Source organism: Rhinopithecus bieti, unplaced genomic scaffold, assembly GCF_001698545.2.
Source record: "Rhinopithecus bieti isolate Rb0 unplaced genomic scaffold, ASM169854v2 scaffold_11744, whole genome shotgun sequence".
NCBI classification, from domain to species: domain Eukaryota; kingdom Metazoa; phylum Chordata; class Mammalia; order Primates; family Cercopithecidae; genus Rhinopithecus; species Rhinopithecus bieti.
In genome coordinates, this window is record NW_016807094.1 from 214,436 (window position 1) to 227,931 (window position 13,496).

Below are 13,496 nucleotides of genomic sequence, written 5' to 3' on the forward strand. Positions count from 1 at the left end.
CATTTTTAGATTTTGTTTTGTTTTGTTTTTTTTGTTTTTTGTTTTTTGTTTTTTGAGATGGAGTCTCATTCTGTTGCCCAGGCTGGAGTGCAGTGGCATGATCTTAGCTCACTGCATCCTCTGCCTCCTGGGCAGTTATTTTTTTAAAGGACTCTCTCCCTAGTCCATATCACCTTTATGGTTTCAAGGAGCTAATGCGTAATTTTTTAGTATTTGTCTACCTTCATACAACCATAGCATAGTCTTTGCTAAAGCAAAGAATAAACTGCCTGGTAGCCCAAAGTCTTCATATAAGAAAAAATTATTATTTTTTGGGGGGTAGCGGGGACAGAGTCTCACTCTGTTGCCCAGGCTAGAGTGCAGTGGTGCAATCTTGGCTCACTGCAACTTCCACCTCCTGGGTTCAAACAATTCCCCTACCTCAGCCTCCCGAGTAGCTGGGACTACAGGCGGCTGCCACCATGGCCAGCTAATTTTTGTATTTTTAGTAGAGGCGGGGTTTCACTATATTGGCCAGGCTGGTCTCGAACTCCTGACCTCAAATGATCCACCCCACCCACCTCTGCCTCCCGAAGTCCTGGAGTTACAGGCGTGAGCCACCGTGCTTGGCCTTTGTTTTTTGTTGTTGTTGTTTATTTGTTTGTTTTTCCTTTGAGCTGGAGTCTTGCTCTGTTACCTAGGCTGGAGTGCAGTGGCACAATCTTGGCTCACTACAGCCTCTGCCTCCTTGGTTCAAGAAATTCTCCTGCCTCAGCCTCCTGAGGAGCTGGGACTACAGGTGTGAACTACCATGCCTGGCTAATTTTTGTATTTTTAGTAGAGACAGGGTTTCACCATGTTAGCCAGGCTGGTCTCAAACTCCCAACCTCAGGTAATCTGCCCCCTTCAGCCTCCAAAAGTGTTGGAATTGCAGGAGTGAGCCACCATGCCTGGCTGAAATTATTCTTTGAATTATGTTTTGTTTGTTTTTTTAAGAAGCAGGGTCTCACTGTGTTGCTGGAGTGCAGTGGCTTTTCACAGGTGCAGTTATAGCACACTTCAGCAGCCCTGAACTCTTAAGCTTGAGCAGTCTCCCTGCCTCAGCCTCCTGAGTAGCTGGGATTACAGAAGTGTTCCTCTACACCTGGCTTATTTTTACTTCTTACTGTAGTAAAAAGTTGAAGCTAGTATTTATTTCCAAAGAGCTGAGATTACAGGCCTGAGCCACTGTGCCGGGCTGAGTATACGTATCTTAACCTGAATTAGTGAGCCATGTTTTACAAATAAGGCTGTCTTTTGTTCTGTATAATGTCTCTTGAGAGAGAGGAGACTTTCCTAAGCAGGAAACCCAATGGGCAAGTGTGATTCCTCTTCGTCATTCTCTCCCCAGCCTGGCCAGAGAGGGCTGGGCAGTAATGCAGGGGCTTTGTGATTCTTTGTGGTGAATCTAGAAGTCATCTTCCTCCCTGATTGTGGTTTCTGCCCCCACAGGTTGGAGGCATCAAGCCTGGGTGCTTTAAGATTGGGAACACGGGTGGGATGCTGGACAACATCTTGGCCTCCAAATTGTACCGCCCAGGCAGCGTGGCCTATGTCTCACGTTCTGGAGGCATGTCCAACGAGCTCAACAATATCATCTCTCGGACCACAGATGGCGTCTATGAGGGTGTGGCCATTGGTGGGGACAGGTAATCACTTGGGAAGCCAAGGAGGGGCTTCCCACATTGAGAGCGGCAGGCTAGGAGGTGACGCTGTGTCCTGCAGGCTGCTTGCTGCCCCTGAGTTCCAGGCCCACAGGAATGCTGCTGAAGTCTAAACAATGGGGGCATCACTGCTCTTGTCTCAGGACTGACAGAGCATGAAATCGGAAAGCACAGAACAGGGCAATGTGCAGGAGAGGAGACTGGGCTTTGGGGATAATTTTGTTTGTTGTGATTGGCCACAGGGAGGCAGCAGAGTGCAGTGGTTAGGAGGACCAGTTCTGAAATTGGATTGAAGAGGTTCAAATCCCATTTTCCCTCTTTAGTAGGGGGTGGGTGGCAGGGGCCATCCTGGGAGCCGGTTACTTAACCTCCCTAGACCTCCATCAAATGGGTAAATAATACCCCCACCTCATGGGGTCACTGGAGGAATAAATGAGGTGTAATACATGGAAGTGTCTGAGCCAGGGCCTGCTCTCAGTAGGTGCTCAGTGAGTTTTTATGGTAGTTAATACTGGTATCCTCATTATTTTTGTTAGTGGGAACCCTGATCAGTAGGTCATGAATAGAGTATTATATCTTAGAGTAACATCTGGCACTTAGTAAGTCCATAATAAATGTTAGCCATTATTGTTTATTATTCCTACTGTTACTACTGCTGTCGGGCTTAGAAACCAAACGCTGTTGAGATAGAGTCACCTTGTCTGTCTGCCTGGCTCTACCACATGATTTCCGACAGGATGCCTGGGTGAGGAAGAACTCTCACCAAGGTCTTTAGGGGTGTGGCCTGGGAATCCCCAGTCCTTGGGTACTGCCTGACCAAAGGCTCCGGGAATAAGTCTAGGAAATGCTGCTTGTTTAGATTGTCTTCTTAGATTTATAATGATCATATCAAAAGACATGAAGAGGCCTAGAACAGTGGCTTATGCCTGTCATCCCAGCACTTTGGGAGGCTTAGGTAGGAGGATTGTTTCAGCCCAGAAATTCGAGACCAGCTGAGGCAGCACAGTGAGACCCCCATCTCTACCAAAAAAAAGGTAGCCAGATGTGGTGGCATGTGCCAGTAGTGCCAGCTACTCTGGAGGCTGAGGCAGGAGGATTGCTTGAACCCGGGAGGCGGAGGTTGCAGTGCACCAAGATTGCACCACTGCACTCAAGCCTGGGTGAAAGAGCAAGACTTCATCTCAGAAAGAAAGAAAGTATGTGTGTGTTCTTAGATTTTTTTTTTTTTAGACGATCAAAAAATTCAAGCGATCCTCCCGCCTCAGCCTCCCGAGTAGCTGGGACTATACAAGTGCTCACCACCACACCTGGTTGATTTTTGTGTTTTTAGTAGAGACGGGGTTTCACCATGTTGGCCAGGCTGGTCTGGAACTCCTGACCTCATGTGATCTACCCTCCTGGGCCTCCCAAAGTGCTGGAATTACAGGCGTGAGCCACTGCCCCTGGCCGGAATTTGTGGATATATTTTAAAACAACTGCACCAGGGTGTGCTTTCTCCGTCATCTCTTACTACTGAGTGAACCTCTCTGGGCTTATTTTGTGCCCAGTCTTTTCCTTTGCAAGTTAGATAGCTCCAACTCCTTCCCTCCTCTTTCTTCCCTTCTGCTCCATTTGCTACCTTCTCCCTCCTACCCCATTCTTACTGGGGCATCTCTGGACCCTTACCAGCCATCCACACCCCCCCAAAATCCAGTGTTCCCAGTACAAGTGTGCTTCCTAACCCTGTACACACTTTCCCATGCCTTCTCCTGATCCTGTATCCTGATACTCCCTGCTCTCAACAGGTATCCAGGCTCCACATTCATGGATCATGTGTTACGCTATCAGGACACTCCAGGAGTCAAAATGATTGTTGTTCTTGGAGAGGTGAGTTACTTCAAAAAATATATATATATATGATTTTAAAACTGTAATGCATGATCTCAGTTTTCAAAAAATTTAAACATTTTGGTTACATGTAACTTAAAGGGACAGTCCCTGGTAATCCCACCCTCTAGATGCTGGGGCCTCGAGGTTGTCACTATTAGTACTGCCATTTATGTTTCAGAGAAAGGAGTTCTTACCTCCCAGTGTCCCAGACTTTAGCGCCAGTAAGAGAGAAGCTCCGCTCTGGCTGGCCGTGGTCTCTACCTGGTGGGCAGTGAAAAGCTGGAGTAAAAAGTGCATTTTTTTGCCCAGGTATGGTGGCTCACACCTGTAATCCTTCCAGCACTTTGGGAGGGTGAGACAGGTGGGTCACGTGATCAGGAATTCTAGACCATCCTGGCCTACGTGGTGAAAACCCATCTCTACTAAAAATATAAAAATTAACCAGGCACTTGTAATCCCAGCCACTCGGGAGGCTGAGGTGGGAGAATCACTTGAACCCAGGAGGTAGAGGTTGCAGTGAACAGAGATCACGCCACTGCCCTCCAGCCTGGGAGGCAGAGCAAGACTCTGGGGAAAAAAAAACAAAACAAAACGCTTTTTTAAAAATTTGATGACTTTTGGATAGAACAGTTAAAAAAAATTTTCTAAATACTGAAAAATGTGGGAGTCCCATAACTCCATCCCTTGTTTGCACCTCTGAAGGCAGGTCTAATCCTAAATCATGTTATATCTCTAGATCAGGAAGGGGGAGTCCCAGAGATTCCTCTAGGAGACCTGCTGTTTGTTCCTTTAGAAATCCTCCTTGTATCCGGGCTGAAACTAAACTCCTTTTATTTGGCCGAAGCCCGTGTCCCTCCATTTTCTATCCAGTTTTTACGTCAGGATGGGCTCCACTAACAGCTTTTTCTCATTCCCCATTCCTTGGCAGATTGGGGGCACTGAGGAATATAAGATTTGCCGGGGCATCAAGGAGGGCCGCCTCACCAAGCCCATCGTCTGCTGGTGCATTGGGACCTGTGCCACCATGTTCTCCTCTGAGGTATGGCTGAGACGGATCACTCCCGGGCTGGGAGTGGGGATTGCAAGGGGGCATTTGAGGTGAACCTTGTAGTCATCTTATTAAGCAGCTAGTTCCTTCAAGAAACGTTTGTTACTTGCTTGGTTACTGCAAAAGTCCAGCCAGGGCCCTGCTCTCATCCAGTTGGAGGAGACCAGTTTATAAGCAGATTAAAGCCAGAATCGGCCGGGCGCGGTGGCTCAAGCCTGTAATCCCAGCACTTTGGGAGGCCGAGACGGGCGGATCACGAGGTCAGGAGATCGAGACCATCCTGGCTAACATGGTGAAACCCCGTCTCTACTAAAATACAAAAAACTAGCCGGGCGACGTAGCGGGCGCCTGTAGTCCCAGCTACTTGGGAGGCTGAGGCAGGAGAATGGCGTGAACCCGGGAGGCGGAGCTTGCAGTGAGCTGAGATCCGGCCACTGCACTCCAGCCTGGGCGGCAGAGCGAGACTCCGTCTCAAGAAAAAAAAAAAAAAAAAGCCAGAATCAGGCTCTGAGTCTCTGCTTGGCGTAGGTAGCAACCAGCTGTCTGGAGAAGTTGAGATGGCCTCCCTGGGAAGGTGATGTTTGAACTGTAGTTTAGGGGATGAGAAGGGCTTTGCTGATGGAAAGGAGGCTGAGGAGGGAGAAGGACACAGCCTGAGCTCAGCTGGGTGGGGCTTGTTGAGATGTTTCGTGTGGGGAGAGGTGGTAGAAGGAAAGGTTTGTTCTTCATGTGTTAAAATGATAAAATGTATGTGAAAGTGCCTGGCGGCACCTGATACTGTTGAGTATAAACACTCCTTAGGCTTCTGCTGTCTGCTAAGCTTCTGAGCTATCTGTCTTCTGCTGGGGGATCATACACGAGACTTCAGCCCCTGTGCTTCGGCTTAGAGAACCCTCTACCACGTTGAAGGTGGCCCACGTGATGATGATGATGAAATTGAAGGAAAAGCCGGGCATGGTGGCTCATGCCTGTAATCCCAGCACTTTGGGAAGCCAAGGTGGGAGGATCACCTGAGGTTGGGAGTTCGAAACCAGCCTGACCAACATGGAGAAACCTCGTCTCTACTAAAAATACAGAACAAGTCGGGCATGGTGGCACATGCCTGTAATCCCAGCTACTCAGGAGGCTGAGGCAAGATAATCACTTGAACCCGGGAGTTGGAAGTTGCAGTGAGCTGAGATCGCGCCATTGTACTCCATCCTGGGCTACAAGAGCAAAACTCCATCTCAAAAAGGAAACAACCACTCATCACCCAATTAGTTTATCAATAGTTATCAAGCACCCTGTGAGTGTAGGGCCTTCTCTTATTGCTGTGTATATAAAAAGGTAAAGCCTTCAAGGCTTCCTGCAATCATGAGAATCCTTAACCCTAAAGTTTTCCTACCGGTAAGCTATTGTCACTCTTCCTAGAATGCATGTTTTTCCCCTTCAGATTCCTGCCCACCTCAGAGTGGCAGTATTTGTCCAGTTGTCAAGTGCGTGTCTCCTTTGAGTGAGTAATTCCACTTTTGCAGATTTACTCCATGGGTATACATGCAGAGTGTTTCAAAGTATGTGTACAATAATACTCTGCAGTATCATAACGGTAAAAACTGGAAACAACTTTTTTTTTTTTTTTTGAGACAGAGTCTCACTCTGTCGCCCAGGCTGGAGTGCAATGGTGTGATCTCGGCTCACTGCAACCTCTGCCTCCTGGGTTCAAGTGATTCTCCTGCCTCAGCCTCCTGAGTAGCTGGGATTACAGGCGCATGCCACCATACCCAGCTAATTTTTGTATTTTCAGTAGAGATGGGGTTTTACCTTGTTGGTCAGGCTGGTCTCGAACTCCTGACCTTGTGATCTGCCTGCCTTGTCCTCCCAAAGTGCTGGGATTACAGGCGTGAGCCACCGTGCCTGGCCTGGAAACAACTTACATGCTTACCAGGAGGGTACTGTCAGCATGGCATATCCACAAACTAATGGAAAACGGGGCAGGCATGCAAAGAAGGAGGTGGAACTTGATATGTTGATACAGAAAGAGTTTAAGATACATTACCTGTAAGAAGGGGCAGAGTTCAGTAAATGCTTATAATATCCATTTTGTACAAACTGTGTGTGTGGGGGGGGGTTTATTTTTATTTTTTTTCCCAAGTAAGTAAAAGGGAAGGAGAGGTCCAGAATCATCCTGCCCATCCCTCCAGGGTGAGCTCTGCTTGCACAGGCTTTAAAATCAGACCTTGGCAGATCTGTGTAGCCAGACGTGGTGGCTGGTGCATATAATGCCAGCTACTCGGGAGGCTGAGGCAGGAGAATGGCTTGAACCCGGGAGGCGGAGGATGCAGTGAGCCGAGATCAGATCTTTAAAATCAGATATTGGTAGACCTGGGCAAGTCATTTAGCCTCTTGGTAACTGTTTCCTGAGCTGTAAAATGAGGATGCTGCAAGGTTGTTGTAAGACTTAAATGAGAAAGTAATTGTAAAGGTCTGGCGTGCATAGGTCTTAGAAACTGTTCCTTTCCATGCCTTGTCAGTCCACTTATTCCATGAAGCTGTCCCTGATTCTCCTTTATTTATTTATTTATTTATTTAATTTATTTTTTGAGACAGAGTCTCACTCTGTCGCCCAGGCTAGAGTGCAGTGGTACGATCTCGGCTCACTGCAACCTCTGCCTCCCTGGTTCAAGTGATTCCCTTGCTTCAGCCTCCCAAGTAGCTGGGATTACAGGCGCCTGCCACCACGCCCGGCTAACTTTTGTATTTTTGGTAGAGACAGGGTTTCACCATGTTGGCCAGGCTGGTCTTGAACTCCTGACTTCAGGTGATCCACCTGCCTCGGCTTCCCAAAGTGCTGGGATTACAGCCGTGAGTTACCTCACCCAGCCGATTCTCTTTCTTCTTGAGTGCTCTCTCCCAACTCCATACTCACCCAACAACCAAAAATCAATCAGCCTCCCCATTGTTTCTCCTGGCTTGCTTCGCATTACCCGCCCCTCCACCTTTCCAACCCACCTCCGCATCCCCACCGTGATCAGGACACTTCTAAGAGGGTGAGCACCTCACATTTCAGTATCTGGCCGGCACTCATCGCCCCATGGGTGGGATGGGTCCTTGAATTAGTTTAGGTTTTTTTTTGGTTTTTTGGTTGTTGTTTTTTTTTTTTGAGACGGAGTCTTGCTCTGTCACCCAGGTTGTAGTGCAGTGGTGCAATCTGGCTCACTGCAGGCTCCGCCTCCCGGGTTCATGCCATTCTGCTGTCTCAGCCTCCGAAGTAGTTGGGACTACAGGCGCCCACCACCACACTCAGCTAATTTTTTTGTATTCTTTTAGTAGAGATGGGGTTTCACCGTGTTAGCCAGGATGGTCTCGATCTCCTGACCTCGTGATCCACCCGTCTTGGCCTCCCATAGTGCTGGGATTACAGGCATGAGCCACCATGCCTGGCCCTTTAGTTTTGGTTTTTAAATAATTCATCTCCCTTTTAGAAATTTTGGTTTTAGTTTTGAGAAATCCAGAGTTAAAGAAACTTAACTTCCTTAAACCCAGGGTTTCTGAATATAGAATCTCTTCTCCTTCCCACCCATCTGTGGATACAGATTAAATCCTACAAAGAACGCATTGGGAACCCATGCTTTAAGGTGTCTTTCAGCCTTTGCTTACAGAGCAGCAGTTCCTAGGCTGAGGCCAGGTTGCCTAGGTTCAAGTGCTACCACATACTACCTATGTGACCTGGGATAAATCACTTTACCCATCTGTGCTCCCATTTCCTTTTTTATAGGAAACGATCATAGCTACTGAGATTGAATGAGTAAAACTCTTAGAAAAGTGCCTGAACATAGTGTTATGTAAACAGGTTAGGTAGTACTATGATTACCCTCTGCACCCCATCCTAAGACAAGGCTTTGCATCAGATGTCTTGTGTGTTAATTTCCTCCATCGCTTGGTTAAAGGCACAGTCAACGCTGGGCGTGCTGGCTCACGCCTGTAATCCCAGCAGCTTGGGAGGCTGAGGTGGGTGGATTGCTTGAGTCCAGGAGTTGGAGACCAGCCTGGACAACATGGCGAAACCCCGTCTCTACTAAAAATACAAAAAACTTGTAGCCAGGCCTACGCCTGTGATGGCATACGCCTGTAGTTCCAGCTACATGGGAGTAGGTGGAGAATCACCTGAGCCCGGGAGGTTGAAGCTGCAGTGAGCCAAGATAGCGCCACTGCATTCCAGCCTGGGTAACTAGAGTGAGACCCTGTCTCGAAAAAAAAAAAAAGAAAAGAAAAAACAAAGACGCAGTCTTACTTAGTGCTTTTTTTTTTTTTTTTTTTTTTTGAGATGGAGTCTTGCTCTTGTCACCCTGGCTGGAGTGCAGTGGCACAATCTTGGCTCACTGCAACCTCAGCCTCCCAGGCACATCTCTGTAGTCCCAGCTATTGAGAAGGTTGAGGTGGGAGGATTACCTGAGCCCAAGGAGGCCAAGGTGCCAGTGAACCGTGACTGCATCACTTTACTTCTGCCTATATGACAGAGTGAGACCCTGTCACTTAAAAAAAAAGGGTGGGGGGGCAGGCGTGGTGGCTCACACCTGTAATCCCAGCACTTTGGGAGGCCGAGGCCGGTGGATCACCTGAGGTTAGGAGTTCGAGACCAGCCTGGCCAACATGGTGAAAACCCATCTCTACTAAAACTACAAAAATTAGCTGGGCGTGGTGGCAGGCACCTATAATCCCAGCTACATGGGTGGCTGAGGCAGGAGAATCGCTGGAACCCAGGAGGCAAAGGTTGCAGTGAGCTGAAATCACGCCATTGCACTCCAGCCTGGGTGACAAGGGCAAGACTTCATCTTAAAACAAAACAAAAAGAAGGTAAGGGTAAAAAAAAAAAGGAAGATGATTCTGGGGTTGGGCTGCCAGTCTTTGTATCCTGACTTCCATGCACATTAGCTGTGTGACCCTGAGAAAGCTTCTGAACTTCTCTGTACTTCAGTTTCCTCGTCTGTAAAATGGAAATCATCTGTTGTACCTATTCAGTGACCTTGCTTGAGGCTTAAATGAAGTGATTCATGTAAAGTGTTTAGCACAGTGCCAGCCTCACCATTGCTGGCATTAAATGAAGTGATTCATGTAAAGTGTTTAGCACAGTGCCAGCCTATGACCAGTGCTGGCATTTCCCTGGGAATTCTTTGTTCACTCTTGGGGGCTTAGCAGTAAAGCTACTTTCCTTTGCTTTCCAGGTCCAGTTTGGCCATGCTGGAGCTTGTGCCAACCAGGCTTCTGAAACTGCAGTAGCCAAGAACCAGGCTTTGAAGGAAGTAGGAGTGTTTGTGCCCCGGAGCTTTGATGAGCTTGGAGAGATCATCCAGTAAGTGGACCTTGGGGAGGATGCCGGCCTCCCCCTCCTTTCCAAATCCCTCCTGAGACAACAGCCTCTCCCACACAGGGACATCCCATATTCCTGGTCCCTCTTGGTGTCTAGCGCAGCTGTATGGATGGTTCAAAATTCTGTTTCTCTTTGGCTTTCCTTTTGTTTTATTTAGTTTGTGGAAGCAGTAGGTCTAGGCTGGTGTTAAAACGTGTTGAGTTTCTGAGCCTACCTATTTGGCTGGGAGGCGGCAGCCACAGATGAGCGCTCCGCATGAAAATGTTTAGAGAGTGTTACCTATGATCAATAGAGAGTTATTAGATACCCTCTGATCTCTACCCATTTCTACCTCTTAAACCTGTCTGGACTCCCAGCTCTGTCCTTCCTTGCCATCCAGAGACTGGGACGTGAGGTAGTAGGGAGCAGAGGGGCAGGTGCGGTCTTGGCTAGAACTTGTTTTCATTTAGTTCTCAGAATTCAGCAGGTGAGAGTAAACTAAGAAACCTACAGTGTTTGGGTTAGATAGAGCATTCTTGGGATGTCTTACAGAAGCCCAAAATAAAAAAATCCACGTGGATGTGTTTTTTCTCCTGCCTCCCAGGTCTGTGTACGAAGATCTTGTGGCCAACGGAGTCATTGTACCTGCCCAGGAGGTGCCGCCCCCAACCGTGCCTATGGACTACTCCTGGGCCAGGGTAGGTGCCTTGAATGTCCCTAACAGGGTGAACAAGAGAGATCTGTGGGTCTATGGTGGTGGGTTTCACATTGATTTGCCTCGAACTCTTGGAAACCAGGCCTTCCGTATTAGTCGGGGATCTCTTAAAGGGACAGAACTAATAGAATATATATATATATATAAAGGAGAGTTTATGACTCTTGGAAACCAGGCCTTCTGTATTAGTCGGGGATCTCATAGAGGGACAGAACTAATAGGATATATATATAAAGGAGAGTTTATTAGGTATTAACTCACATGATCACAAGGTACCACAATAGGCTGTCTGTAAGCTGAGGAGCAAGGAGAGCCAGTCCGAGTCCCCAAACTGAAGAACTTGGAGTCTGATGTTCGAGGGCAGGAAGCGTCCAGCACAGGAGAACGATGTAGGCTGGGAGGCTAAGCCCATCTCTCTTCTTCATGTTTTTCTGGCTGCTTTATATTCTCTGGAAGCTGATTAGATTGTGCTCACCACATTAAGGGTGGGTCTGCCTTCCCCAGCCCACTGACTCAAATGTTAATGTCTTTTGGCAACACCTACACAGACACACCCAGGATCAATACTTTGTATCCCTCAATCCAGTCAAGTTGACACTTTTGGAGGCCAAGGTGAGAGGATTGCTTGAGACCAGAGTTGAAGGCTGAAGTTAGCCATGACTGTGCCACTGCACTCCATCCTGGGTTACAGAGTAAGACCCTGTCTCTAATTAAAAAAAAAAAAAAGTGCTGGGTGCAGTGGCTCATGCCTGTAATCCCACCACTTTGGGAGGCTGGGGTGGGCGGATCACCTGAGGTCAAGAATTCGAGACCAGCCTGGCCAACATGGTGAAACCCCATCTCTACTGAAAAAAATACAAAAATTAGCCAGGCGCAGTGGCGGACTTCTGTAATCCCAGCTACTCGGGAGGCTGAGACAGGAGAATTGCTTGAACCCGGGAGGCAGAGGTTGCAGTGAGCTGAGATAGCACCATTACACTCCAGCCCGGGCGACACAGCAAGACTCTGTCTCAAAAAAAAAAAAAAAAATGAAGCAATGGACTGGGTCTCACACCTATAATCCCAGGGACTTGGGGAGGCCGAGGTGGGAGAATTGCTTGAGCCCAAGAGTTTAAGACCAGCCTGGACAACATAGCAAGACCCTATCTCTAAAAAAAAAAAAAATTAAATTAGCCAGGTGTGGCAGTGCATGCCTTGTTGCCTCAGCTACTAGGAGGCAGAGGCAGGAGGATCGTTTGAGCCTAGCTAGGAGTTTGAGGCTGAAGTGAGCTATGATCGCACCAGTGTACTCCAGCCTGGGCAACAGAGAGACCCTGGTCCCCCTCCAGAAATGAAGCAATGGATATAAACTGCTTAGGTTATTTTCTAGCCCAGCAAATGCTCAGAGAAGGATAGAGATAGTGCTGACAGTGCTGATGCCAAGTGGTACCATGGGTCCTCCTGTTTTCTATGCCCAAAATGATTTAATGAAAGGGCTTTTGCACTTCTTTCTTGGGAAAACTTCGTCTGAGAGTTGTTACTTTGCTGCCAGAGTTTAAGACATTCCTGGGGCACTTTGGTTCTGAGAGTACACACAGTGGGGCAGTCCTGGAAGAATCTGCGGTGGTCACCAGGGCCCTGCTTCCCTCTGCCCCATCTCTGCCCAGGAGCTTGGTTTGATCCGCAAACCTGCCTCATTCATGACCAGCATCTGTGATGAGCGAGGACAGGAGCTCATCTACGCGGGCATGCCCATCACTGAGGTCTTCAAGGAAGAGATGGGCATTGGCGGGGTCCTTGGCCTCCTCTGGTTCCAGAAAAGGTGAGCATGGAGGGCAGAAGATGACAGGGCCCTGCAGCTCAGAGTTAATGATTTTCCCCCGACAAAGGAGTGGGAGTGGACAGGCCTGGGGAGTGTGTCCAAGGTCAATCTTTGGGGCCACGGGTCAATTGAAAGGGCAAAGGAAGGACACTTAAGCTATGAGCCACTGCACCCGGCCAAATGCAGAACTCTTGACAGCAAGATAGAGGTTAGGCAGGAGAGAACTGGAAAATGTGGTGGCCTAAGGAGTGTGGGCCTCATGACACTGCTGAACAGATAGAGAGTACCTTATGGGCCAGGCGTGGTGGCTCACGCCTGTCATCCCAATACTTTGGGAGGCCGAGGTGGGTGGATCACCTGAGGTCAGGAGTTCAAGACCAGCCTGGCCAACATGGTGAAACCCTGTCTCTACTAAAAATACAAAAAATTAGCTGGGCATGGGCCGGGCGTGGTGGCTCACTCCTGTAATCCCAGAACTTGGGGAGGCCGAGGCGGGTGGATCACAAGGTCAGGAGATCGAGACCATCCTGGCTAACACGGTGAAACCCCATCTCTACTAAAATACAAAAAGTTAGCCGGGCATGGTGGTGGGCACCTGTAGTCCCAGCTACTTGGGAGGTTGAGGCAGGAGAATGGCATGAACCCGGGAGGTGGAGCTTGCAGTGAGCTGAGACCGCGCCACTGCACTCCAGTCTGGGAGACACAGCGAGACTCCGTCTCAAAAAAAAAAAAAAAAAATTAGCTGGGCATGGTGGTGCATGCCTGTAATCCCAGCTACTCAAGGAGACTGAGGCAGGAGAATCACTTGAACCTAGGAGGTGGAGGTTGCAGTGAACCAAGATCGCGCCATTGCACTCCAGCCTGGGCAACAAGAGCAAAAATACTCCATCTCAAAAAAAAAGAAAAGAGGCCAGGCTCGGTGGCTCAAGCCTGTAATCCCAGCACTTTGGGAGGCTGAGACGGGCGGATCACGAGGTCAGGAGATCGAGACTATCCTGGCTAACACGGTGAAACCCCGTCTCTACTAAAAAATACAAAAAACTAGCTGGGCGAGG

The 13,496-nt window shown here is 48.5% G+C and overlaps 1 protein-coding gene across 1 annotated transcript in view; it reads left to right on the top strand.

The window, feature by feature from the left end:
• Window positions 1-13,496, top strand: part of ACLY (ATP citrate lyase) — a 34,989-nt gene that overhangs the window by 14,703 nt on the left and 6,790 nt on the right. Inside the window, exons 9-14 of the mRNA XM_017880228.1 lie at window positions 1,471-1,667; window positions 3,467-3,548; window positions 4,480-4,590; window positions 9,801-9,928; window positions 10,530-10,623; window positions 12,287-12,441. Coding sequence (XP_017735717.1) covers window positions 1,471-1,667; window positions 3,467-3,548; window positions 4,480-4,590; window positions 9,801-9,928; window positions 10,530-10,623; window positions 12,287-12,441 — 767 coding nt within the window. The remainder of the gene's footprint in view (window positions 1-1,470; window positions 1,668-3,466; window positions 3,549-4,479; window positions 4,591-9,800; window positions 9,929-10,529; window positions 10,624-12,286; window positions 12,442-13,496) is intronic.